General features: G+C 52.9%; 2 protein-coding genes across 7 annotated transcripts in view; both read left to right on the top strand.

The window, feature by feature from the left end:
- The window catches only part of ZDHHC18 (zDHHC palmitoyltransferase 18), a 71712-nt gene that overhangs the window by 29889 nt on the left and 18755 nt on the right, over positions 1 to 23068 (top strand). Inside the window, exons 6-14 of one of the 6 annotated variants that reach the window (XM_077898957.1) lie at positions 776 to 925; positions 1461 to 1652; positions 2399 to 2536; positions 2656 to 2704; positions 3241 to 3343; positions 4783 to 4895; positions 6156 to 6255; positions 8594 to 8671; positions 9252 to 10001. In XM_077898957.1, coding sequence (XP_077755083.1) covers positions 776 to 925; positions 1461 to 1652; positions 2399 to 2536; positions 2656 to 2704; positions 3241 to 3343; positions 4783 to 4895; positions 6156 to 6255; positions 8594 to 8635 — 887 coding nt within the window. In that variant the 3' untranslated portion in view covers positions 8636 to 8671; positions 9252 to 10001. Of the gene's footprint in view, positions 1 to 775; positions 926 to 1460; positions 1653 to 2398; positions 2537 to 2655; positions 2705 to 3240; positions 3344 to 4782; positions 4896 to 6155; positions 8157 to 8593; positions 8672 to 9251; positions 10002 to 15921; positions 16051 to 19886; positions 20542 to 23068 lie in introns of those variants that run through there. The other 5 variants (XR_013380479.1, XM_077898959.1, XM_077898956.1 and 2 more) reach the window with 5 other exon arrangements.
- SFN (stratifin) lies at positions 14544 to 15748 on the top strand. Its single transcript, XM_077898966.1, has one exon. The coding sequence runs from the start codon at positions 14655 to 14657 to the stop codon at positions 15399 to 15401; it is 747 nt and encodes a 248-aa protein (XP_077755092.1). The 5' UTR covers positions 14544 to 14654; the 3' UTR covers positions 15402 to 15748.

The raw sequence follows: 23068 nt of genomic DNA, 5'->3' as shown, positions 1-23068 counted from the left end.
CGTGGGATCCCTGGGTGGCTCAGCTATTTAGCGCCTGCCTTCGGCCCAGGGCGTGATCCTGGAGTCCCAGGATCGAGTCCCACATCGGCCTCCTGCATTGGAGCCTGCTTCTCCCTCTGCCTGTGTCTCTGCCTCTCTCTCTCTCTCTCTCTGTCTCTCATGAATAAATAAATAAAATATTTTTTAAAAAGGGATCCACCCCCCCCCCCAAAACCAAACAGGATCCAATCTAGGATCATGCATTGTATTTGTTCATGTCTCTCTCTCTCTTTTTTTTTTTATTTATGTTCATGTCTCTTAATTTAGAAGCATCTCCCTCTCTTGTTGTGACATTGACTTTGTTAGAGATCAGGCTGGTGGTCTTGTAGGTGTCCTGCATTCTGGATCTGACTGTTTTCTCAGTGTTGTTTACTTTGTCCTTCCATATCCTGAGCCTCCTGGAAACTGGGACTTAGAGCTGGGCTTGACTCCATTCAGATAAACCTCCCCAAGTCTTCCCAGGGTCTCCTTCTCTAAGTTGTGTAAGGCCAGTGGTGTGTGAGCAGGTATGTAAAGCTTTAGTGCAGGGCTTGGCATAAGGCAAATGTCAGTAGGTGGTAGCAGCTCTTAATAATTGTCCCCACCATGGGCCACATTTTATTCCAAAGTCTTGTTGCCAGGAAGAGGTTTTCCTAAGGCTTCTCTTGTCCCTGCTAGGCAGCACTGGCTCCCCCCCAGCTGGTGCTCTTGGCTCTGGGCTTGGACATTCCCCATCTTTCTCTCCTCCCACCCTCAGATAACACAGGCAGTTCCACATACCGGCCACCCCCTCGGACCCGGGAGGTGATGATCAACGGGCAGATGGTCAAGTTGAAGTACTGTTTCACTTGCAAGATGTTTCGACCACCCCGGACCTCACACTGCAGTGTCTGTGACAATTGTGTGGGTAAGTGGGAGGCAGCAGGGAGCAATGCTGGGAGCCCTGGGGACAGGGAAGTCACTTGTGGGGATGGAGGTGTGTCTGAATCAACCAAAGCTGGGCAAGAGGTCTGCTTCACCCAAATTTGCTCTGACTGAGGAGGGGCTATGAGGAGAGGCTCAGAGTGTGACCAGTGGTGTCTTGGCTTCAGCCCAGGATTGGTAGATTCCTTTCCCGCAGCTCTGCACTATGGGGCAGATACAGAGAAGCCCTGGGTCCTCAGTAGGTCCAAGTTTCCAGGAACCAGAGACTGGACCCATAACATTCTAGATACTTTGGGGCCAGAAAGAGAATGATTTATCATCCAGTGGTCCAGGGCCAACTATACTGAATGACTTTGATTTGATTCCCAGGGCTTGGGGATAAGAAGCTGGGAACAGAGGAGTTCAAGCCAGTAAGGTGGAGAGGATGTAGCAGGATTGGAAGCTAAGCTGCTGACCACAACTGCAGTGGTTGCTGGGGAACTGAAGGCTGTTTTGTCTCCTCTTCTTGTCCTCCGGAGGCCAGGCAGCCTTGATGCAGGCTGAGGGTGTGCCCCTGGGAGAGTGTCATAAGGGAACTGCTATGCAAGAGGACCCAGACAAGCTGAGCCATGGTGACTGTGCATGGTCCCCAGGCAGTGAGCTCATCACACCAGCTCAGCACTCCCCGAGTGAGAGAACAGCAGGGAACACCCATGACAGCAGGCAGCAAGGTGGGTGACTCAGTGAGCATTATTCACTCCTGAGAATCTACCCCACCCACCCTCTGCGAAGGGTGCTGGCTGTCATGTGAGGCCTGCAATGGGTTTGGGACCCACATTCTCACAGAGGACTTTCCTACCAGCCTGGGTATGAGCCGCCCCTGGGGACATAGTGCTGGTGTGAGCTCAGGCCTCGGACCGGGCCTTTCATGCCAGATCTCCCAGCCACTCCCTGGGCCTCTACTTCTAGAGCAAGAAATGGGGATCGTTGGTTGTTGGCATGTGGCCAGGGTCATAGGCCAGGCAACAAGTACTTTTGTGTAGATCTTTGTACCAGGCCCTGCTGGACCCTGGTTGGTTAGCTCAGTGTGAGGCCCACACAGGCCTCCTCATGGAGTTTACAATCGAGCAGGCCAGTCCACTAATTATAAATAAGTATGTAAATACAAAGTATGGGGTAGATAACAGAGGGCCCTCACCTTGTCTGGGATCAGAGGAGGCTTCTTAAGGAAGTGGCTTTGCAGCTGAGACACGAAGGGGGAATTACCCTTAACCAGGTGAAGAGACAGAGTAGAATGTGTGAGGCAGTAGAACCTGTGCACAAAGGTCCAGAAGCAGGGAGCATCTGAGGAACTGGGGGTGGGCCAATGCAGAGAGGTGTGGGGGGAGCAAGGCCCCAGCTGTGGCATGAGGCCTCTAAACACCTGTGCTGGTTGCAGGCCAGGTATACTAATCTGTCTCCCCTGGCCCTCTTCCAGAACGGTTTGATCATCACTGTCCCTGGGTGGGCAACTGTGTGGGGAGACGGAACTACCGCTTCTTCTATGCGTTTATTCTCTCCCTCTCATTCCTGACGGCCTTCATCTTCGCATGTGTGGTCACCCACCTGACGCTGCGTGAGTTAGGGGTGGGGGCAGGGGTGAGCGGGAGGGGTGGGCCAGGAGTCCAGCTGAGTCAAGGGGCCACGGTCAGTATCCCTCTGAGCTGTGCCCTGTCCTGTTTTTTAATTCCCCAGGCTCTCAGGGAAGCAACTTCCTCTCCACTCTGAAGGAGACACCAGCAAGATATCCTTTGTTATCTGGTGGATGCCCTCGTGGGAACCAGGCCCCCTTGCTGGGGTGGGTCCCTGCACCTCATCCTGTAAACAGAAGGGAAGGGTGTAGAGCCAGTGTTTGTCCTCAAGAATAATCTGATATACCAGCTGCTTCTGTTCCCACCCAGGCTAGAGCTGATCCTAAATGGCCCGATCATGGGGCCGGGGTGGCCAAGAACTCTCAGGAGCCACAAACCCTGTCTTCCCTTAAGACACCAAGCTCCTTGGACCATGTTCCATGTGGGGTTCTTGGTGCCTGGAATCCTCATTTCCCTCTACTGTCCATCACCCTTGCTGCTCTTGAAGGGGCTCCCTAACCTTGCTGAGGTCCTCGGAGGTGATCCTGCTGAGAAGTGGTGAGTGGACCTGAGGAGGGTTACGAACTCACTTCTCTCTGAGGAATAGCTTGTGGAAGGGTAGGTAAGAAAGGCTGAGCGTGGCAAGCTCCCAGCTCCAAGGGAGGCTCCCAGCCTTGTCCCCGTGTGTGTCCTTGACCACCCTGCTCACTGTGCTGGAGTTGGTGATCTGCTTCTTCTCCATCTGGTCCATCCTGGGCCTCTCAGGGTTTCATACTTACCTCGTCGCCTCCAACCTGACAACTAACGAAGATGTGAGTAAAGCTGGAGCCACTCCTGTCCCTGGGCAGGGGTCCTGGGAAGGAAGCAGGGCTGAGGGAGCCTGGGGTTGCCGCAATGCAGCCTGACTCTGCTGCTGGGGTACCGCGGGTGGAGATGGAAGGCAGCCAGACATTGCCTGGCCATGGGAGACCCAGTGCAAGCTTCTGAGCCCCCACATGCCTCAGCCCCTCGGCCCCTCAGTGTGGGCTTTCTCGCTAACACAGAGGCAGTGCTCCACTGGAAGTCATGACATTGGCCAGCATGTTACTGTTTCCAGAGTTCTTTGGAGGTCCTGTTACCAACTCTGAGGCAGAAGGAAAAGGGATGCTTTTTCTCCCGATTGATGGCTGAGTGACTTGCCATCACTCAGAGGTCACACAGCTGGAAAGGGATGGAGCCGGTGTTGTAATGGAAGCTATGGCTCTGCTTGCTGGGCCCCCATCGCACTGTACTTGTAGGCAGAAGAGATGTGACCATTCTCAGGGTGTCCTTGGGGCTCCTGAAGGCACCCTTATTGAGGGGGACAGTGAAGACAGGATCCTAAGGCTTTCTGGCAGACCTCCACCAGCAAGCATTGTTTGAGCACCACTGTATGCCCAGCCCTGGGCCAGACCTGACCTCTCCTTCCTGTTCTCACAAACAATAAAAAAGCAAATGATGGCATCTGTGCCGGGGCCGCCATCAGATCCTGCTCAGAGGCCCATGACCAACAGAAAATACATTTCTTCACCTCAGCCTCTCATTCTGGGAAATAAAACTTAGCACTCATGACAGGGTATCATGTGCTGGATGATTGGTACAAGCAGAAATGACATTAGCCCACATCTCCCAAGGCGGTTTCCTGGGTGCTAGTTCTTCAGGATGTACTAGGGGTTAAGCAAAAAGACGTATTAAGGCCAAATAAGTCTGGAAAACTCTGGATTCAAGTCAAACAGGTATACTTCCTTGCTAAACTCCTCGGTGCCTTCGATAGCTGGCTTCATAGACGTAGAGATGGGCAGGATTTCATCAAATGCCCCATCGATGCTATCAGAGTTCCCTATTTTTCAAACGAGGACTGAGATTCAGAGCAGCGTTCTATCCGGGCTCATGCAGTGTGTCAGTGGCAGGCCCAGGGTTTACAGCCAGGTCAGCCTGAGCCCTGCCCCTTGTACTACCTTCCCTCATAGGTGGCTGGCCAGAGAAGAGAGGGGGCCCCAAAAAGTTTCCTTGGGAGGCTTCTCTGGCTACGCTCTGTTTCTGTCCTGATTAGGGCTACTTCCTCTTTGCTAGGTGTCCCACATGCCCAACAGACCCCCACACTCACTGAATAGCCTGGGCTAAAGACACATCCCCTCCGGTAGTCTGTCCAGAATTGGGTTCAGAATTCACCAGCCTCCAGGCCTCCCTCCTAGAAAATGATACCTGACTTACACCTCCTTCCTGCTGGCAGATCAAAGGCTCGTGGTCCAGCAAGAGGGGCGGTGAGGCCTCCGTCAATCCCTACAGCCATAAAAGTGTTATCACCAACTGCTGTGCTGTGCTCTGCGGCCCCCTACCTCCCAGGTAAGCCAGGGGTGAACAGGAGAGGTCACAGGGCCTGGCCTGACCAGTGGGGGGCAGCGCTGTGAGTCCACAACTCTCAAAGAGGTTCTGGAAGCAGGAGACCTCTGCTCACACCACGGAAACCCTCTGTCCACCATCCCCTGCAGAGTGCACGCAAGGCATTTGTCATATAAAAGAATTCTTTTTTGGGGCACCTCGGTGGCTCAGTGGTTGAGTGTCTGCCTTTGGCTCGGGGCGTGATCCTGGGGTTCTGGGATCGAGTTCCATATCAGGCTCCCTGCAGGGAGCCTACTTCTCCCTCTGCCTGTGTCTCTGCCTCTCTGTGTGTCTCATGAATAAATAAATAAAATCTTTTTTAAAAATTCTTTTTTTATATAAGGATGGATTGATTGATTCGACAGAGAGAGTCAGAGAACACAAGTGGGGTGGGAGGGAGGGGGGCAGGGAGAAGAATCCCCGCTGAGCAAGGAGCCTGATGCAGGACCCCGGGATCATGACCTGAGCCGAAGGCAGACACTTAACCTACTGAACCACTCAGGCGCCCCAACATAAAAGAATTCTATGTAATTGTTAATGACATTGCTCATTGTAGAAAAAAATTAAGTGCAAAATATTAGAAAGAAGAGTATTAGATATCACGTGTAATCTTATTCCCCAGGGATCACCAGGATTAATGTCGTGGCCCCACTGCTGCCGCTCTGGTGCTGATAGCCGACTGGGTGGGGCTCCATCCTCCCTGGTGGCTGAGACCAGCGAGGAAGTGCCCCTGTCTTCACACCAGGGGGCGCCAGAGTGCCAGAACAGGAGTTAAATTGCAGTGGACACTGGGGAAGCAAGACTTCCCCACACTGTCCACACCCCCACACCCTCCCGACAAGCTTCTCCTGCCTCATATGCCTCTCATGCTTGCAGTGGGGGGTGGGTGTGAGTAACAGTGGGAATCACACTATTTCCAAATGCCCTTTCATCCTGCTTTTCCCTTACCCTCAGGCTGGCTTTGTGGCATCCAGGCAGCAAAATGGGGCCACTTTGAATTAACAGTGTATAAATCTGGTGGCCAAAACCAGGTATCCAGAGTGCAGAGTGGGCCCTTCTGAAAGGGAAGGGTTTCGCGCCCCCATCTGGAGATCAGCTCCCCTTTCTCAGGCTTTATAGGCCTGGGTGTTTCCTTGGCTGGGAAATGGACTATGCCATTCAGCCCTGGCCTGGATCACTGGTGTTGGGCAGGGCCCTCATGTGACCTCTCTTGTGTTTTGGAAGCCTGATCGACCGAAGGGGATTTGTGCAGGCCGACACCGTATTGCCCTCACCCATCAGAAGCGATGAGCCAGCCTGTGGAGCCAAGCCCGACGCCAGCATGGTAGGAGGCCACCCCTGAACTGGGCTCAGTACTTGCCACCTGCTGGCCTGTCCACCCCTCCGTACTCACCTGCCGCCCTCCACACCTGCCGGGACCCTCCCCATTCCACCCAAGGGAAGCAGAGCCGCCAAAGACTCTTTCGTATTTATTTCCCACCCTGCGTGGCTTTCCCCACACTTCCATGGCTGTATCCTCTGCTCCCCAAACCCAAGTTCCCACAGCCGTGGGCCCTAAATCCGCACGTTCCCCACCCCCACCCCCCAGCTGATCAGTGGCAGGAGTGACAGGAGAGAGAGAGGCCAGGGCCCCTGAGGCCATGAGGGGACAATGCCAAGTCTCTATCTGTGCCAGGGCAAGCCCTGTGTGAGTGAGGGTGCCGGCTGAGTGTGATACCTCCCCGGTGGGGGAGCTGCTGGGCTCTGCTCAGCCAGGGTCCTGGGGGTGAAGCAGAGCCTAAGAGTGTTAGGCTCTGGACAGCAGGTTATAGGAGAGGATGCCTCCTCCGTGGGCTGCTTTGGTTTGTAGGCTCCTTCTTTTCGTGATGATCATTGTTCTTTATTCCATTTTTGTTCTTTTTTTTTTTTTTTTTATATGGGGTTGGCCAATAGGATAGAGCTGGGGTTCCAGATAGAAAGGGCAGAGGTGGGGGTGGGTGGGGGACAGCCTGTGTCAGAGGAAGCTAAACCAGCCAGCCAGGCACCCAAGACCTCAGCTCCTGCATGATTCCTGGGCAGCACACTAGGAAGTGGGGGCCTTGCCCTCTCACTACCCACGGAGGGCTCTCTAAGGGATCCCAGTCTGGCCCCCCACCTCTCTCCCAAGTCGGTGCTTGGGCTGGGTGGGCTAGACTCCTGCTGGCAATACTTGAAACGGGTTTATTAATGCTGGGTATTTTGCACAATTTTATAGACCTCTTTTCTACATAGCATTTTTTTTTAATGGAAGAAGAAAATAAGTCAGCCACATTGCTCTCTGTGTAGTGCCAGGTTAAGGATTATCGGAAGGCAAGTTGGTTTTAATAAATTTATAAGAGAATTAATGGCTGTGAGTGAGTGAGTGAGTGTGTGTATGTGCATGCGTGTGTTCGCATATGCCCTTGTACGAATGTGGCTGGCTCCCACTTCCCGACATCCCCCGGGCTGCCCCTTTCCCCACCATCCCCCTCGGGCGGCCGCGGGCAGCAGCAGGAGCAGCCTGAGCCAGGGCCACAGGAGCCCATGCCTTGATCACGAGAGACCCCTGGGTTTCTGCTGCAGCTCAGCGCCCACCCCCGTCCTCCTATCTTTCCTTCCTCCTTGGACATCAGGAAGCCCAGGACCTGCCCAGACAGGCTGAGCCTGGGTGTGGTGGATGGGGTAATGGCTGTGGGAGCGGCTGCCATTCTGCAAGCCGTGCTCCCTCCTCTGGGCTCTGAGTATGGGACCTAATGCCAGTGGCTAGAGGACAGGGAGTCTCTGCCAACCGAGGACTCCATCCAGAGAAAAGAGAGGAAGGTGCAGGGTGGACCAAGAGGCAAATGAAGGTTGTTGGCCTACATCTGGGCCCAAACTCAAAGGATGTCCCTTCTCAGCTGGAAACTCTAGCTTCTTGTCAAAATAGATAGGACATTGTCCTTGGCCCTTCAAGTGGGCTGAAGCCCTTGGCAAGTGACTAGGAAGTCCTCACGTCTTGCCTTTCCTTGCTGCAGAGGGTAGTGGGTCACAGGCAGCTGAGAAATGGCAGCCACGGAAGGTCCCCTCTGGGAGAAGCAGCTCTGCCCTGGTGGCAGGCCCCTGGGCCATGCTGCAGTGGTACTGGGAAGTCAGGAGGGAGCTGCCTAGAGGAGGGGACTCCCATCTGCCTTTTATTTAAGCCAGTATTCTTTGTTCCTGCTTGTAATAAAATTTTTGTTTTTAAGAGTTGATTTGCTTTGGTTTGGTTTTTGTTTGCTCTTTCTTTGCTGAGGCTCCAACTGGCAGCCCTCTATTCTTTCAGCCAAATTTGGTCTTTCCTGGGGAGGCAGAAGGCAGGAAGGCCAGTGGTATGGCTAAAGTTCTCTGAGGCCGAGCCAGGGGGCGAGGCCCCCCAGGCATGTAAGAAGAGGCCAGCCTGTCCCCTCTTGGTCCCCCCCCCCTCTCCCCTGCCTCTGGGACTTGGAGACCCCCGAGGTCTTTTTCCTTGCTGTCTTTTCACCCTGATACCCCACCCCCCTACCGTGACTGCCCCGCTAAGAAAATGTTTCTGAGACAATAGATTCCAGTTTGTGAGCCAGAGCCTCCCTGGCCCCAGCCCCACCTGGGCAGCAGGGCACAGCCAGACAACTCATAACACTGGCCCGCCTCTCTGGTATCTCCCCCAGGAGGACACCTGTCAGGATTTTGCCATCTCCTGCACAGCCTGAGGGGAGCTAACAGGCCTCTTTGCAGAGGGTTAGCTGGTAAGACCGTATCTCCCCTGTCAGCCAGCACTGCCCGCCTCCCTCACACACCATCTCATCCTCATCGCATGCCTTGCCAACCCCATGGAGCCCATTCATCTGTCTGGTGTGTGGTGTGGTGTGTGTGCTGGCGGTGGTAGGGCCGCCAGGGCTTCCCCCCCAAAACAGAAGGATCGGGGCGTGAGGGCAGGGTTAGTAGCCCAGCCCTGCTCTGGACTGAGGAAGTAGCTTCACACAGAGCAGCTCTCCCACTGGAGCAGGAGGTGAAGGGTGAGGTCGGGGAGAGGGTGACATACCTGCTCTGGGGTGCTTGGGCCCGTCCTGGTGGCGTCCTGGTGTGCAGGAGCCTGCAGTCACTAACACTTGTGTCCTGGCTTTTCTGTCTCTGCTGAGCTCTCACCTGCCCGTTTTCTCTCCTGCTTCGTTGCCTGCTGCCCAAGCCTCAGCCCTTCTGTGAGGAAGAGGCAGGTGCTGGGGTGGTGCTTGTCCCCCCACCAGCACCCCTGCAGGCCTCCTCTCTCTTCCCAATCCCGCTAACCCTCTCTCTTCTCCTTCTTTGCTGTCCTGCTGGGATCTCCAGTGTGTGCGGGGGCTTAAGGACCTCCTGAGGACCGCTGCTCTCTGCCTCTCCAGGAGTGGCCTGAGGGGAGCCAGGCACCCGGCACCTCCACCTGCCTAACCTGTGGCCCATCTGCCACCGTCTGTGCCTACAGGGTCTGCCCCCAAGCCTGCCCCACTCGTGTGCTCTCTAGAGCCCCCCACAGGGGGCAGGGGCTGGCCTCTTTGCCCCCACCCCCACTCCGTGCCAGCCAGAGTGTAGAAAGCCATAACGCAGCTGTCAGCACAATGACATAATAACCATGCTGAAACTTGGCCCCCTTTCCACTTCCCTTCCCCTTCCCCAGATCTGTAAGGTGTCAAGACTCTTCAGGAATCTGGCCTTACAGCCTGCCCCCTCCCAGAATCAGGCATAGCTATAGTGGAGCTGAGCAGGTTTCTTCAGGAGCCTCTGGGCTGTTGGTGGTTGATGACGCTGCTGAACAAGTTCGGTAACTGTTCTAAGCACAACCGGTTTGACACTGTTCCCACGGCCTTCCACAGCCCCCTCCATCCCCACTACCCCAAGTAGGTAAGATGCAAGGAGGATGCTTGTACCCTTTGCCCCAGGCACTGAGGGACTGAGTGAGCTCTGACAGCCCTGCGTTCTTCGGAGGAACTAAAGGAAACTGGGCTGGGCCTAGGAAATCTGCTGAGTCCATGGCTGGGGGCTGCTTGTCTGCTGTCCTGTACCTTTTTTAACCAAAATAAAGATTTCCCTCTTCTTGCCATATCCTTGGCTGTCTGGTGCCACCTTTACTTGGGGTCCAGGGGTGAGGCCCAGGATGAGTGTGCAGACCATCTGGCTTACCCTCCCTGCCAGCCTTGTTCTATCTAGATGGTCCGTGCCATTGCAGAGATTGAAAGATTGATTTATTGAGCGAGTGGGGGTGGGGCAGAGGGAGAGCATCTTCAAGCAGACTCCCCATGGAGTGCGGAGCTGGATGCTACGCTACACGGGGCTTGGGCTGGGATCCATGAGATCAGGATCTGAGCCAAAACCAAGAGTCAAAAAAAAAAAAAAAAGTCAAAACAAAACAAAACAAAACCAAGAGTCAGTCACTTAACCAACTGAGCCACCCAGGGGCCACCACCCCCACTGGTTCCGGGAGATTTATTTTATTATTATTATTTTTTAAGATTTTATTTATTTATTAGAGAAAGAGAGAGAGAGAGAGAGGCAGAGACCCAGGCAGAGGGAGAAGCAGGCTCCATGCAGGGAGCCCGACTTGGGACTCGATCCCGGGTCTCCAGGATCACACCCTGGGCTGAAGGCAGCGCTAAACCGCTGAGCCACCAGGGCTGCCCAGTTCCAGAGATTTAAAAGAAGGGGCACCGTGAAGGCAGAAGTGACACAGAAAGAGTAGCCAGTGTGCTCTTCACTCCGTTCCTCTAGATCTGGTCTCCGTGCCAGAGACCTTCAAGCCTTAGTTGACTTCATCTCTGAAAAGTCCCAACCCAAGCTGAGACTGTCACCCCTTGAACTGAACCCAGTCCAGGTTAACAGTCTCATGGAACTTTCCTTCTCTCCAGCTGCTGCCCCACATTGAGATACACAGTATGTAGGAGCTAAAAAACCATTATGGCAGCCATTTAGCAAGGAGCAGCCAAGTGCCAGGCCCGTTTTCTCACCTGAACCTGTGATGTCCGCCTTTTTACAGATGAGGGACCCGAGGTGCAAGGAAGGCACAGCAGCTGCCCAGGGTCTCCCCGCTGATAAGGCAGCAAGTTGAGGATATGAACTCAAGTCTCTGCCCCAACCTCTGGCCCTTCTGCACTACCCAAGGAACAAATAGGGCTGCCTCAAGAGGAGGGGATCTCAGAGGGAGAAACCCAGTTGGAGGCTGTCATTCATAGCCATCAGAGGGCTTAGAGGGGATCTGTGCTGGCCTCCTTGTACTGATGGGGAACAGGCTTCTTTCCCCACAAGGCCTTAAAATGCCTTAAAATGGAGTTGGGATGCAGTCCCGTAGCCTGACATTCCATCTCTTTCCACAAACTCCACACCATGTCCTAGACCGGACTGGTGTGAGAGATGTAGGAGACTAAACAACAGCGCCTTAAGGAGAAAAAAGACTCAGGATAGCTGAGTCACTTAAGAGTAATCTAATATTCCCTCCTAAAGGCGGCTAGTAGAGTGAGCCCTTGGCTGGATAACTGAAGTCTTGTTTACAACTAAGCAAGGGGAGAGGTGCCATACCTGCCTGCCTCCAGTCACCTGTTTAATTTGATCATTCCAAGACTACAAAATTTCATAGGAAGTTCTTTCTGTATTCTAATCAGAGTCCCTCCTGCTGTATTCAGAGTCCTGTTCTCTGTTCTCAGTGGAGATAGATAGCAACTGGTTGCTGCCTTCTCTGAGCCACAAGCCTGTGACTACCAGCTAAGGATCTGTTGCCTCTTGGACCAGAGGCCTTGGACCTGCTGGCAGGATGGATGCTATATGGAAGGATGGGAAGGTAGAGGCAGGATGAGGAAAGCCCCCTTGGGCCGCAGCCCCAGCTCCTGTCCTGCTGACTCAGACGGCTGACGGCTGACGGCTGACGGTGGAACTCTGTGCCCTGCCAGGGCCTGCTGCTTCCTGCCTGCCTGGGCTCCTGGACTTGGGAAACAGAGGCCCTGGAGGCAAAGGGAGGTGTCTGAGACAGGAACTGAGTCAGGATCGACAGGCTGGAGCGGGCAGGGTCTTAGGCAGCCGAGCTCCCAGATTCACCCCTAAGCAGGAGAGGGGGAGGAGTGAAGAGGCTTCCTTATGCCCTTCTCTCTGCTGGCTGTGCTGAGGGCATGGAGCTTGTGGTGTGATCCACCACCAAGTCTCCTGGCTTGAGTGATAGGAAGAGGATGCTGCCTTCCTGGAGACACAGCAACTCCAAAATTCCTAGGCCTGCCAGGCCCTGCCTTACAGGTATCTGGTGCTCTGGGATCTCCAGTTTCCCCACCCTCACCCCCCAGACTTGGGAAAGCCTGGGTTGGATGACTACTAAAAGGAAGGTCCTTGAGGGCCTAGGGCCTGCATAGGTCAGAGGAGTGTCTGATGAAGAGGGAGGAGGCAGTGCTGAGTGAGCACATCTGACCATTCATCTGCCTTCCCTTCCCTAGGGACACTCAACTCGGCAGGGTTCAGGCCTCCTCTGAGGCTTGGTTTGGGGCCCTTTGTCATTTCACAAAACCCAGCCCATGTTAGTGCTTTGTGTGTATGTGATTATCATCATAAGATTGGTTAGATTTTTTTTTCACATAATAATAGTTACCGTTCACTCTGCTAAGTGCTTTTCCATCAACTTATTTAATCTTTACAACAAGCCCCATTTTACACTTAGGAAGACAGAGGCTTACAGAAGTTAAGTCACTTGCTAAGGCCATACAGCTTCTAAAAATTAAGCCCAGAGAGTCTGATTCCAAAGATAATAGGCTATTCTATCTCTTATAGAAAAATAATATATATCTACCATTGAAAAAAGTAGGAAAATCAAAAGCAAAAAAATCACTCAGAATCCCACCACCTAAAAATACCCTCTATTAAATTAGTATTTTAGTGCATTTCCATCGTTTTCTGTCAGTGATCCCATCTGAGCAAAGCCTTAAAGATGTCAAGCCTAAAATACCTTCTGCTTCCTTGGAAAACCTGTAGTATCTGCCCAGGCATGCTCCTACTTTTCCTTCAAAAAGGCAGATCTCATCTTTGGGCCTCAGAGTTCTGGGCTAAGCCTCCCTCCAGGAGGGGAAGGTGGGGATTCAGGCACGGAGAGGAACCGGGGAGGGACAGGCCTGTGAAATGGCCCTGGCTCAGAGATTAGGCTGGCTGGATCCCAGTGAGGGGAGCCCCACCCCTGAGCCCCATCTGAGCCTTGGCTAGGGGTGGGGCAGATAAGCAGGAACCCACCCTCACAGGCACAGGGCCAACACCTCAGGTGAAACTCCTGGCTGAATGAGAACAGCATCCCAGCAAATAGGGACAGAAGGTTGGCAAGAGAGAAGTCTCCCATCTCTGAGTCCTCTACCAGGGGCCAGAGGGGGGGGGGCCATAATCAAAGGGAAGGGACAGGGAAATTTCTGAGAGGCAGACTGGGGGAGGCAGCACTCACCTGGTACTGCTACCCTATAAAACAAAATGGTATGTGTCACCGCCACCTTCTTTATCTTGGTCCTGTCTCTCTCTCCAGGTGCTAGCGTCCCCCTTGGGGAACCAAATTGGGCTGAGCACCCAAGTGGCCTGCTTCCCAGCCTTTGACAGAAGGCAGGCTGAGTCAGGCAGGAGAGCTGGGCCCCCACCCTGTGTGAGCCCCACTGATACATGATGGCAGGCGGCTTGGAGGGGGTAGGTGACCTGGCGTGGAGAGCCAGAGGGTAGGTCCTCAAACAAGTGGTAACAGGCCACCAACTTGAAAGGGAAAATTGTGCTGTGATGGGGAAGGTGTCCAACAAACCTACTGGATGACTAATTACAAAGGCTGGGCTGGAGCGTCAGGGGCCGCTCATTAAATACCTCATTAAGTGGCACCCTGAACGATGCCACCTGTGCATTCTGGGACCTCAGAGGGAACCCTGAGGGGGGGTGATGACCAAGGGAGAGAACCATTTCAGGTAGACTCCGGAAGAAGCCTGGATTTCACTTCTAAATACAGTCTGGAGCTTACAAGTCAGAGGCCTTGACGAGAGAAGCCAAAGGAAGTAGGATACAGGGGATTTATTAGCTGTGTGACCTTGAGCAAATCTCATCCCTCTCTGAGCCTTAGCATTCCCACCTCTAAAGTGGGAGTAAAAGTCATAGTCTGGCCCATCTCACAGAGACATAGTAAGGATTCAATCCAATCGTGGCTGTGAAGGTGCTTGGGAAACTACAGCCCTACCTAAACATAATTATCTCACCCAAACCAAGGTGGAAAATGTACCTGGTAGGATTAAGAACCCCATCCTCCTGGGTGCACCTGTCTTCATGCGCTCTAGCCAGGCTGAAGCGGCCACTTGGTTGAAGCCATCCCTGGCCCCTGGAAGAACACCATGAAGGAGGATCTGATTTGAGAAACTGGGGCATCTGGGTGGGCACTCATGGAATCAAAGCACCGAACAAGAGGGGGCAGCCTGGAGCTTGGAAAGGTGTCCTGTGCAGGTGGGGCCGACGCCCGGCGGAGTTCTCCCGCAGACTGAGCCCCGATGACTCACCCTACATCCCAGCCTTTTACCTTTAAGGAAGAGCCGGAAAGGGTGTGGGGAGAAGACCAGAGGGAGGCAGGTCCCGGGCCCCAGCCCCGCCCTCGGTCCCTCCCCACCCCTCTCTGGGGCCAGACCTTCCAGCCAAAAGGCAGGCAGAGAGCAGGAGAGGCACAGAATCCGGCATCGGTTTCAAGGCAGCCAGTTAGCCCGCCGCCTGTCTGTCACCAGAGCCATGGAGAGAGCCAGTCTGATCCAGAAGGCCAAGTTGGCAGAACAGGCTGAGCGCTACGAGGACATGGCAGCCTTCATGAAGAGCGCCGTGGAAAAGGGTGAGGAGCTGTCCTGCGAAGAGCGAAACCTGCTCTCGGTGGCCTACAAGAACGTGGTGGGGGGCCAGAGGGCTGCCTGGAGGGTCCTGTCCAGTATCGAGCAGAAAGGCAATGAGGAGAGCTCGGAAGAGAAGGGCCCGGAGGTGCGAGAGTACCGGGAGAAGGTGGAGACCGAGCTCCGGGGCGTGTGTGACACGGTGCTGGGCCTGCTGGACAGCCACCTCATCAAGGAGGCCGGGGATGCCGAAAGTCGAGTCTTCTACCTGAAGATGAAGGGCGACTACTACCGCTACCTGGCCGAGGTGGCCACTGGTGACGACAAGAAGCGCATCATTGACTCAGCCCGGTCCGCCTACCAGGAGGCCATGGACATCAGCAAGAAGGAGATGCCACCCACCAACCCCATCCGCCTGGGCCTGGCCCTGAACTTTTCTGTCTTCCACTACGAGATCGCCAACAGCCCCGAGGAGGCCATCTCACTGGCCAAGACCACCTTCGACGAGGCCATGGCTGACCTGCACACCCTCAGCGAGGACTCCTACAAAGACAGCACCCTCATCATGCAGCTGCTGAGAGACAACCTGACGCTGTGGACCGCCGACAACGCCGGGGAAGAGGGGGGCGAGGCTCCCGAGGAACCCCAGAGCTGAGCCGCCCACCGCGCCCTCCCCGCCGCGCCCTGCCCTCTCCAGCACCCCGCCCGCCCGTGGCAGAGAGGACTAGTGTGGGGTGCGAGGCCCGACCCTCCTACCCCAATGCTCTGCCTCCTGCTCACGAGAGCTCCGAGGAGAGGAAGCAGCAGAGCTGAGGCCGGCTAGGGCCGGGGGACTCGCTCTTCCTGCCGCTGTCGGGGCCCGCCCACCCCTGCTCTCCGCACCCCTCCCCGAAACCCCACCGCCCACCGGGCCACTTCCTCCCCCTCCTGCCTCCCTCCTGCCCCCCGTTGCCTCTGAATCTTAGGAATTGAGGAGTGTCCCACCCTTGTGGCTGAGAGCTGGACTGTATCAGAGCCTGGAGATGAGTGTGAGTGTGTGTGTGAAAGAGCGAGAGCGAGTGAGAGCACGAGTGAGAGCGCGCAAGACCCGGATGAAAGGGAAAGCATGTCTGCTGGGTGTGACCCTGTTTCCTCTCAATAAAGCTCCCCTGTGACACTCCTCCTGTCTCTTCCAGTTATTGGCGAAGCGATGGGACAAGGACTGGCTTATGATTTAGAGACCTTGACTTCTGATTTAGGGCCTTGACCTCTCACGGGGCTGGCTCAGGGACCCACAGGCAAGACTCTGGAGCCAGTGACCCCAGGTGAGAGGCTGGGGGCAGGAGGTCCAGCTCTCCATCAGGGTGGCCCCCAGCAAGCTGGTCTGGTCCCGGACGGTCGGGGGAGCGCAAAGGCGGCCCTAAGGCTGCTCTAGGGCTGCAGGGCGGGGGGCTGAAGAGTCCAGATCTGAGGGGACAGGAAAGCCTCTCAGGTGTGAGGTCCGAGCGGCAAGGACAGGTTGTAGTGAGCCGCAGCGAGCACCCCGGCCTTGAAAGCGAGTTAGAGGCCCATCCAGTGCTCAGATCTGAGAGGAGGGGAGCACAATCTGGGTAGAGGCTTGCGCCGCCATTAAAAGCCCGTATCTGAGAGGGGATGCCCCCGCCCCCAGCGCTCCGACTCGGGGACGGAAAGAAAGGGTCCGGCGAGGAGGAGCCGCGGGCGGGGTGGGCAGGGCCGCGGGGGGCGGAGGCCCGCCCAGGCCGGGCCAGATCAACGCCTCCGCCCCCTCCCGCGGCCCCGACACGCCGGGACCCGCGGCCACCTGGCCGGCTCCCACCTCCACGGCCCGGGGGCGGGGGCGGGGCGGGGGCGGGCCCGAGGCCGATGCCGCCCAATCCCGGGACGGAGCTGCTCGGGGTTCCGCCCCCCGGGCCCGGCGGGCCAATGGGGCAGAGCGCGGCGGAACGCGCGCGGGGCGTCTTCCCGCCACCAGCCCGGCCCCGCCGGCGTCGCGACGCGCAGCCCGCGTGAGGGGCCCCGGCCGCCCGGCCAGCGCCGGGGGCAGCGCTTTCCCGGTTTCACTCAGACAAGTCGCCACCCGCCCGGCCCGAGAGCTCGGGTCCGCGGAGCAGCGGGACGGGGCGGGCTGTGCGCGAAGCGGAGGCCCCGCCCTCTGAGTCACCTGCGGGCCGCGCGGGCGGGTCGGCTGCGCGGCCCCCGAGGCGTCCCCGCGGCGCCGCAGGGTCCAGGCAGCCCTGAGCCCCACGGGTTGGGACTGTCCTCGACGGGCTGTGCGACTTTGGAAAAGCCATTAAGTCTCTCTGGCTCTCAGTTTCCCCCTCTGTATCAAAGGGTTTGGACGAAAGTCTTAACGAAAAGTGTGGTGTCCAAACTGCCCGGGTTTGAATCCCAGCCCTCCTAGACCGAGGCTCTTTGCTTTAGTTTGTGTCCCCGTTTGTAAAATGGGGATCAAGGGACGCCTGGGCGGCTCAGTGGCCGAGCTTCTGCCTTTGGCTCAGGTCCTGATCCAGGGGTCCTGGGGTGGAGTCAAGCATCAGGCTCCCCCCACAGGGAGCCTTCCCCTCCCTCTGCCTGTGGCTCTGCCTAAGCCTCTCTGTGTCTTTCATGAATAAATGAAATCTAAAAAATAAAAATTTGCTATGAAATTTGAAAAAAATAAATGCATGTAAAGTAGTCCACAGTGCATCTTTAATATATGTTAGCTATGATTGAACCTTCCAGCATCAGTAGTCTAGGATTTATCTGTCTCTGTGCCAATTCTCAGGCCAAATCTCAGGGATTCCGAGAAGTAGCTTTATTGCCAAAACTGGCCTGCATGCTCACTGCATGATGCGGGGAACTCAGTGCAGCCTCATCAGGTTCCCCAGAATCCAAATTTGGTCACACCCATGAGACTCGAAATTGAAGTATCAGAGCTACTAATTCTACAGGAGAAGCTGGCAGGACCACTCTGCTGCCTTCTGAGTCCCCAGTTCTCTCCTCTCCTTTCCTGGAAGGGTGTTGGGTTTCAAGGTTCCAAAGCAGGCAGAGATTCTAGGCTAGGGCAAGTGACTCTTTCTCAGCTCTGGAAGTGACCCAGTTTCTCTTACCAGACAGGTCTGGTGACTTTCTCTTAATGAGGTAGGTCCTGGGAAAGGAACTTCTTTCTTTTCTCTCAGTCTGACTTTTGTCTATCCTATACCACTCTTGGTTGTCCTGTATGGGGAAAGAAATGAGCTACCCCAGGGTAATGTGTTGGTGTTGACAGATTTCAAAAGCAGATGCTGTGGATTGGAGTATCTCCAAATCAGATGGCTAGGTGTGAGCAGGCTTAGGCACCAGCTTCTGGCCATGAAAGTCCCAGATCTTTTCGTTTATGACATAATCTCTCTAAAACTTTCTATTACCCAGGGTGGAGTCTCAGTGAGCATCTCTTGCCATCTCTCCCTGACCTAAATTTGACATTTAAAAATTTTCAGTCCTACAGCTAATGGGTACGGAATTTCTTTTGAGGTGAGGCAATGTTCCAGATTCAAATAGTGTTGTTATTGGGGTGCCTAGCTGGCTCAGTCTGAAGAGAATGCAACTCTTGATTCAGATTTGTGAGTTTGAGCCCCATATAGGGTGTAAAGATTACTTAAATAAATAAAAACTTAAAGTGTTGATGTGCACAACTTTGTGAAAATACTAAAGACCACTGAACTGTACACTTGAGAAGGATTTTTTTAAATTCAATTAGCTAATATACCATATTATTAGTTTCAGGGGTAGAATTTAGTGATTCATCAATTGATTATAACAGCCAGTGCTCATTACATCAAATGCCCTCCTCAATGCCCATCACCCAATGACTCCATCCCCCCAGCCACTTCCCCTCCAGCAACCCTTGGTTTCCTATAGTTAAGAGTTGGCCTCCCTCTCTGTTTTTTTTTTTTCCCTCTCTGTTTTTATATTATTTTATTCTTTTCTTCCCTTCCCCTATGTTCATCTGTTTTGTTTCTTAAATTCTACATGGGTGAAATCAGATGGTATTTGTCTTTTGAGAAAGATGAATTTCATGGCATGTGCATTTTATCTCAGCTTAACTTTTTCCACTTGTTTTCCAAATTTCAAAACCCATCTTCAGGTCAGAAGATGATTAGCTACCTCCCCTCTTCTTCTAACACATATACAGAGCTTTGGATATGCTATCCTACCAACTCCTTTCATTTATACAAGAACATTTATTCAGTTATGATTTCATATTTAGTTGATTCTACTTCTGGGTTTACAGCTATGTCCTTGGTTTCTTTTCTTTCTCTTTTCTTTTCTTTTTTCTTTTCTTTCTTCTTCATGAGAGACAGAGAGAGAGAGAGAGGCAAAGACACAGGCAAAGAGAGAAGCAGGCTCCATGCAGGGAGCCCGATGTGGGACTCAATCCCAGGATTCTGGGATCACGACCTGAGCCAAAGGCAGATTGATGCTCAACTGCCAAGCCACCCAGGTGCCTCAAAAACTTAACTTTGGATGCTTGCACCAAGATTGCACATCTGACCAACACGCCCCACTTCTTCCTAGAGAACAGAGTACAGTAATGATAGCAGCTGGCATGACTGCCATGTGCCAGCCACTTTCATACCTTGATCCTCGCAGCAATACATATTATCATCTTTGTTTTGCATATGAAGAGACTGAGGCTCAGAGCAGCTAAATAACCTAATAACCAAGGTTATACAATTAACATGTGTGTCTGGGGAGTGGAACGAATCTAACTCCAAGGCCCATGATTTTTAAACGACAACAGCTGTTTCTAAATTGTGTTTAGAGGGTTCCCTATAAACTGCCACAGGGCAGGAGCCCAGCAGTCTGGGTTTCCCCTGTTCCCACACACTTTGGCTAAAATAGCCACACATATGTCTGTTTTGTATACTGGAGTTTCATGAGTTAAAAATAAGTTTGAAAAGAACCGCATTATGTTATGCTACCCTGCTTGTATCTTGGACTTTCTAAGAATCAAGAAAGGCTTCTTAATCTAATGCCACCCTAGGGCCCAGCAGAAAGGAATTGTCTTCAATGAGAAAAGACTGTGCAGTGGGCCAATTTCCTGGCACATTCACCAAGTTAAACTTTCCTTACCCTGGTTACATCCTTTGTTCTTTTCAATTCTTCACTCTGTTCACAGGGCCTCCCGCACCCCTTCTCCCTGCTGTGAAGGAGAGGGGGAGGAAGGCAGGTTTCTGCAGGGCAGGTGCCGCTCCTCTCAGAACCCCCCCTAGCCCCACCTACCCACTGAGTCAGGAGCCAGGAATGTCTGTGGGGGCAGCAGACAGGTATGTCACCCTGGGGGTGTCAGAGGCTGATTCATCTCTCATCTCCACCCAATCTTCTCCTTACTGCTCTCTGGGAAATTTAACTCATTATCTGTCTAGAGATAAAAGAGGAAATCTTAGACTCTGAAAAGCATGGAGTCTTCAGTCTGTGGCTAGGTATAATATTTAATACATCAGATTATGTCATGCCATGAGTATTTGTTAAAAGAGAAGGAAGACACATCCCCCACTCCCCTTTCTTCCCCCAAATAAAGTTAACCTGAAATATCCTTGTCTCACTGTAGAGGGGCCTGATAGGTAGCTCAGAATACGCTATGTGACCATGGGTAGGACTTAATTTTTGGGAGAGGGGAGCCTAGGTGGCTCGGTTGGTTAAGCATCTGCCTTGGGCTTGGGTCATGATCTTGGGGTGGGGGGTGGTCCCTGCTCAGCAAGGAGTCTGTTTCTCCCTCTCCCTCTGCCCCTCCCTCTGCTCGTGCTCTCTCTATCTCAAGTAAATAAATAAAATCTGAAAGGAAGAAGAAAGAAAGAAAAGAAAGAAAGAGAAAGAAAGAAAGAAGAAAGAAAGAAAGAAAGAAAGAAAGAAAGAAAGAAAGAAAGAAAAGAAAGAAAAGAAAGAAAGAAAGAAAGAAAAAGAAAAGAGGGATCCCTGGGTGGCTCAGCGGTTTATCGCCTGCCTTTGGCCCAGGGCATGATCCTGGGGTCCCAGGATCCAGTCCCACATCAGGCTCCCGGCATGGAGCCTGCTTCTCCCTCTGCCTATGTCTCTGCCTCTCTCTCTCTCTCTCTCTCTCTCTCTCTCTGTGTGACTATCATAAATAAATAAATAAAAAATTAAAAAAAAATAAAAATAAAGATTTATTTATTTAGTTATGATAGACACAGAGAGAGAGAGAGAGAGAGAGAGAGAGAGAAGCAGAGACACAGGCAGAGGGAGAAGCAGGCTCCATGCCGGGAGCCCGACGTGGTACTCGATCCTGGGTCTCCAGGATCGCGCCCCGGGCCAAAGGCAGGCGCCAAACCGCTGAGCCACTCAGGGATCCCCCAGAGGACTTTACCAATACTTTTTCTCACCTCATTTGGGCTCCAAGTCCCCAGCCCATCCCCCCCATAGCTCCTCAGTCTTAGGCCACCTGGACATCTGGGGCTGTCTGAAGTTGGATTCTTGGCTGGAAATGAAGGACACAATGGGTTGGAAATGAGTATGGTTTTCCCCTACCCTCAGCAGGTCTGATGCCATCGAAGTGTGCCCTAATCTGGGACTCTTCCTCCTAAAGGCTAGGTGAGGCCTCAACAGCCAGGGATGAGGGAGAAAAAAAGAAAAGGGAAAAGAGTAGGGGGGCTACTCAGCTTGCAAAAGAATTTCCCTCCAGGATTCTGGGTAGTTGGGCCTCCATATTGCTTTCAAAAACAGGATGGATCTTGGCAGTGCTGGGATGGGTCTGCCATCACTCAGGAGCCCTGGGAAAGGAGAGAGAATCTCTGAGACCTTCCCAAAGACTCTAATGGGATCAGGCTTCCTTTCTCAGCCAACTGTGGATGAGCATTTTGCTAATTCAGAAACAGCTGAGAGCAGACTGGCTGTGCTTCAGCTCTGTGGGTTTTAGGGCGTCACACTCACTCCTAAGCCTCTTTGTCTGGGCTGGAAGCCTTTCCAATTAGCTGTGGCCTCTGATAAGTTCCAAACAGTATCTTCCAATTTTGGGGGGAATCCTCACTTCAGAGCCAGTAAATGCATATATCTTAATGTCAGTGGTTAGCAGAGATGACCCATAAGGTCCCTTCTAAGGCATTCAGAGATAGTTTCCGTTTCCTCCCTCCAGAAGTTGTTCATGATTGCCAAGTGAGGTCTGGAAGTGAGAAGAGTGCTTTCAGACGGTGCCTGGGAAATGCAAAGTGCCACTTTTCTGGAAGGCATTTTGGCAATATGAATCCAGAACCTGGGAAACATCAGCTGTTTCATTTTTGGACTTAATCATAAGTTAAAAATCAGAGACTCAAGACAAAGATTTGAGTATAAAGATGTAATCACAGCCCTATTAACAATAGCAAAAAACTGGTAATGACTCGGATAACCACGGGAGTCTGGACAGGTGAACAATGTCATAGCCTTACCATGGAATATTATCATGTAGACACTAAAAAAGTCTTTATGTTTTTAATTGCATGAAATAGTGTTAACTAAAAAAAAAAAAAAAGGTTACAAAGCAAGTATAACATATTCCACTCATACAAATGCTATAGCTATCCTTCTGAATGTACAGAAAAATAAGACCAAAAACCAAAATGTATTTATACATTTGAATAGAAAATTTATTGTAGATTACAAATATTTTTGCTTATTGATATGTTACAGGATTATAGGTGACCTATTTTCATTTCCCAAGTTTTTTACTTTTCTATCAGGAAAGAAAAAAAAATCTCAAGAATGGTTGCCGCACGCCAGTCAAATCAGAGGATGGTCTTTTTCATACTCCACAGGTTTCATGCCAAACAGATCGACCTAGGTGTCTCTTCTTTTCTTCATCGTGCTGTCCCCTCCCCACCATGGCAAGGGAACAGAAAATCATTTTGCCATCAGTAGAAGGTGAACAGAGCTCCATTTACTGGAGTAGAAAACACCCTTATTGTCAAACCAAGGCCTGAAAAATTAAGGTTTGGATGACCTCCATCTTTCCTCACTCCATGACTGCAGAGACTACATGCTGACAGTGCTTGGATTTGAGGTCATCAAGTTCAAATGACACCTTCCTTCCAGCTGGTTTGCTCTGGTGAGAGCCAGGGTGATGGGGTAAACATCAGAAACCCAGACCAAAGCTATTGGTACTATGTTCAAAAACAGCACCCACCCTCACACTCGACCTGATGAGGGATTTGTCCAGCGACCTGGGCGTCAGGATTCTTGGGCTCAGGCCCCACCAGTGACTCACAGCCATCCCTAGGCTGTGTCTCCTGGCCTCAGTTTCCCTGGCTTGCTCTGTTGATACTCCCCACCTACTGTAGGGTACTAATAGGGGTGTGGTGCTTTGAACTT

The sequence above is a fragment of the Canis aureus genome, chromosome 5, assembly GCF_053574225.1.
Source record: "Canis aureus isolate CA01 chromosome 5, VMU_Caureus_v.1.0, whole genome shotgun sequence".
NCBI classification, from domain to species: domain Eukaryota; kingdom Metazoa; phylum Chordata; class Mammalia; order Carnivora; family Canidae; genus Canis; species Canis aureus.
This window is presented reverse-complemented; position numbering and strand designations above follow the sequence as displayed.

Coding starts and splice junctions, on each gene's coding strand:
- SFN (XM_077898966.1), top strand. CDS start 14,655: ATGGAGAGAGCCAGTCTGATCCAGAAGGCCAAGTTGGCAGAACAGGCT.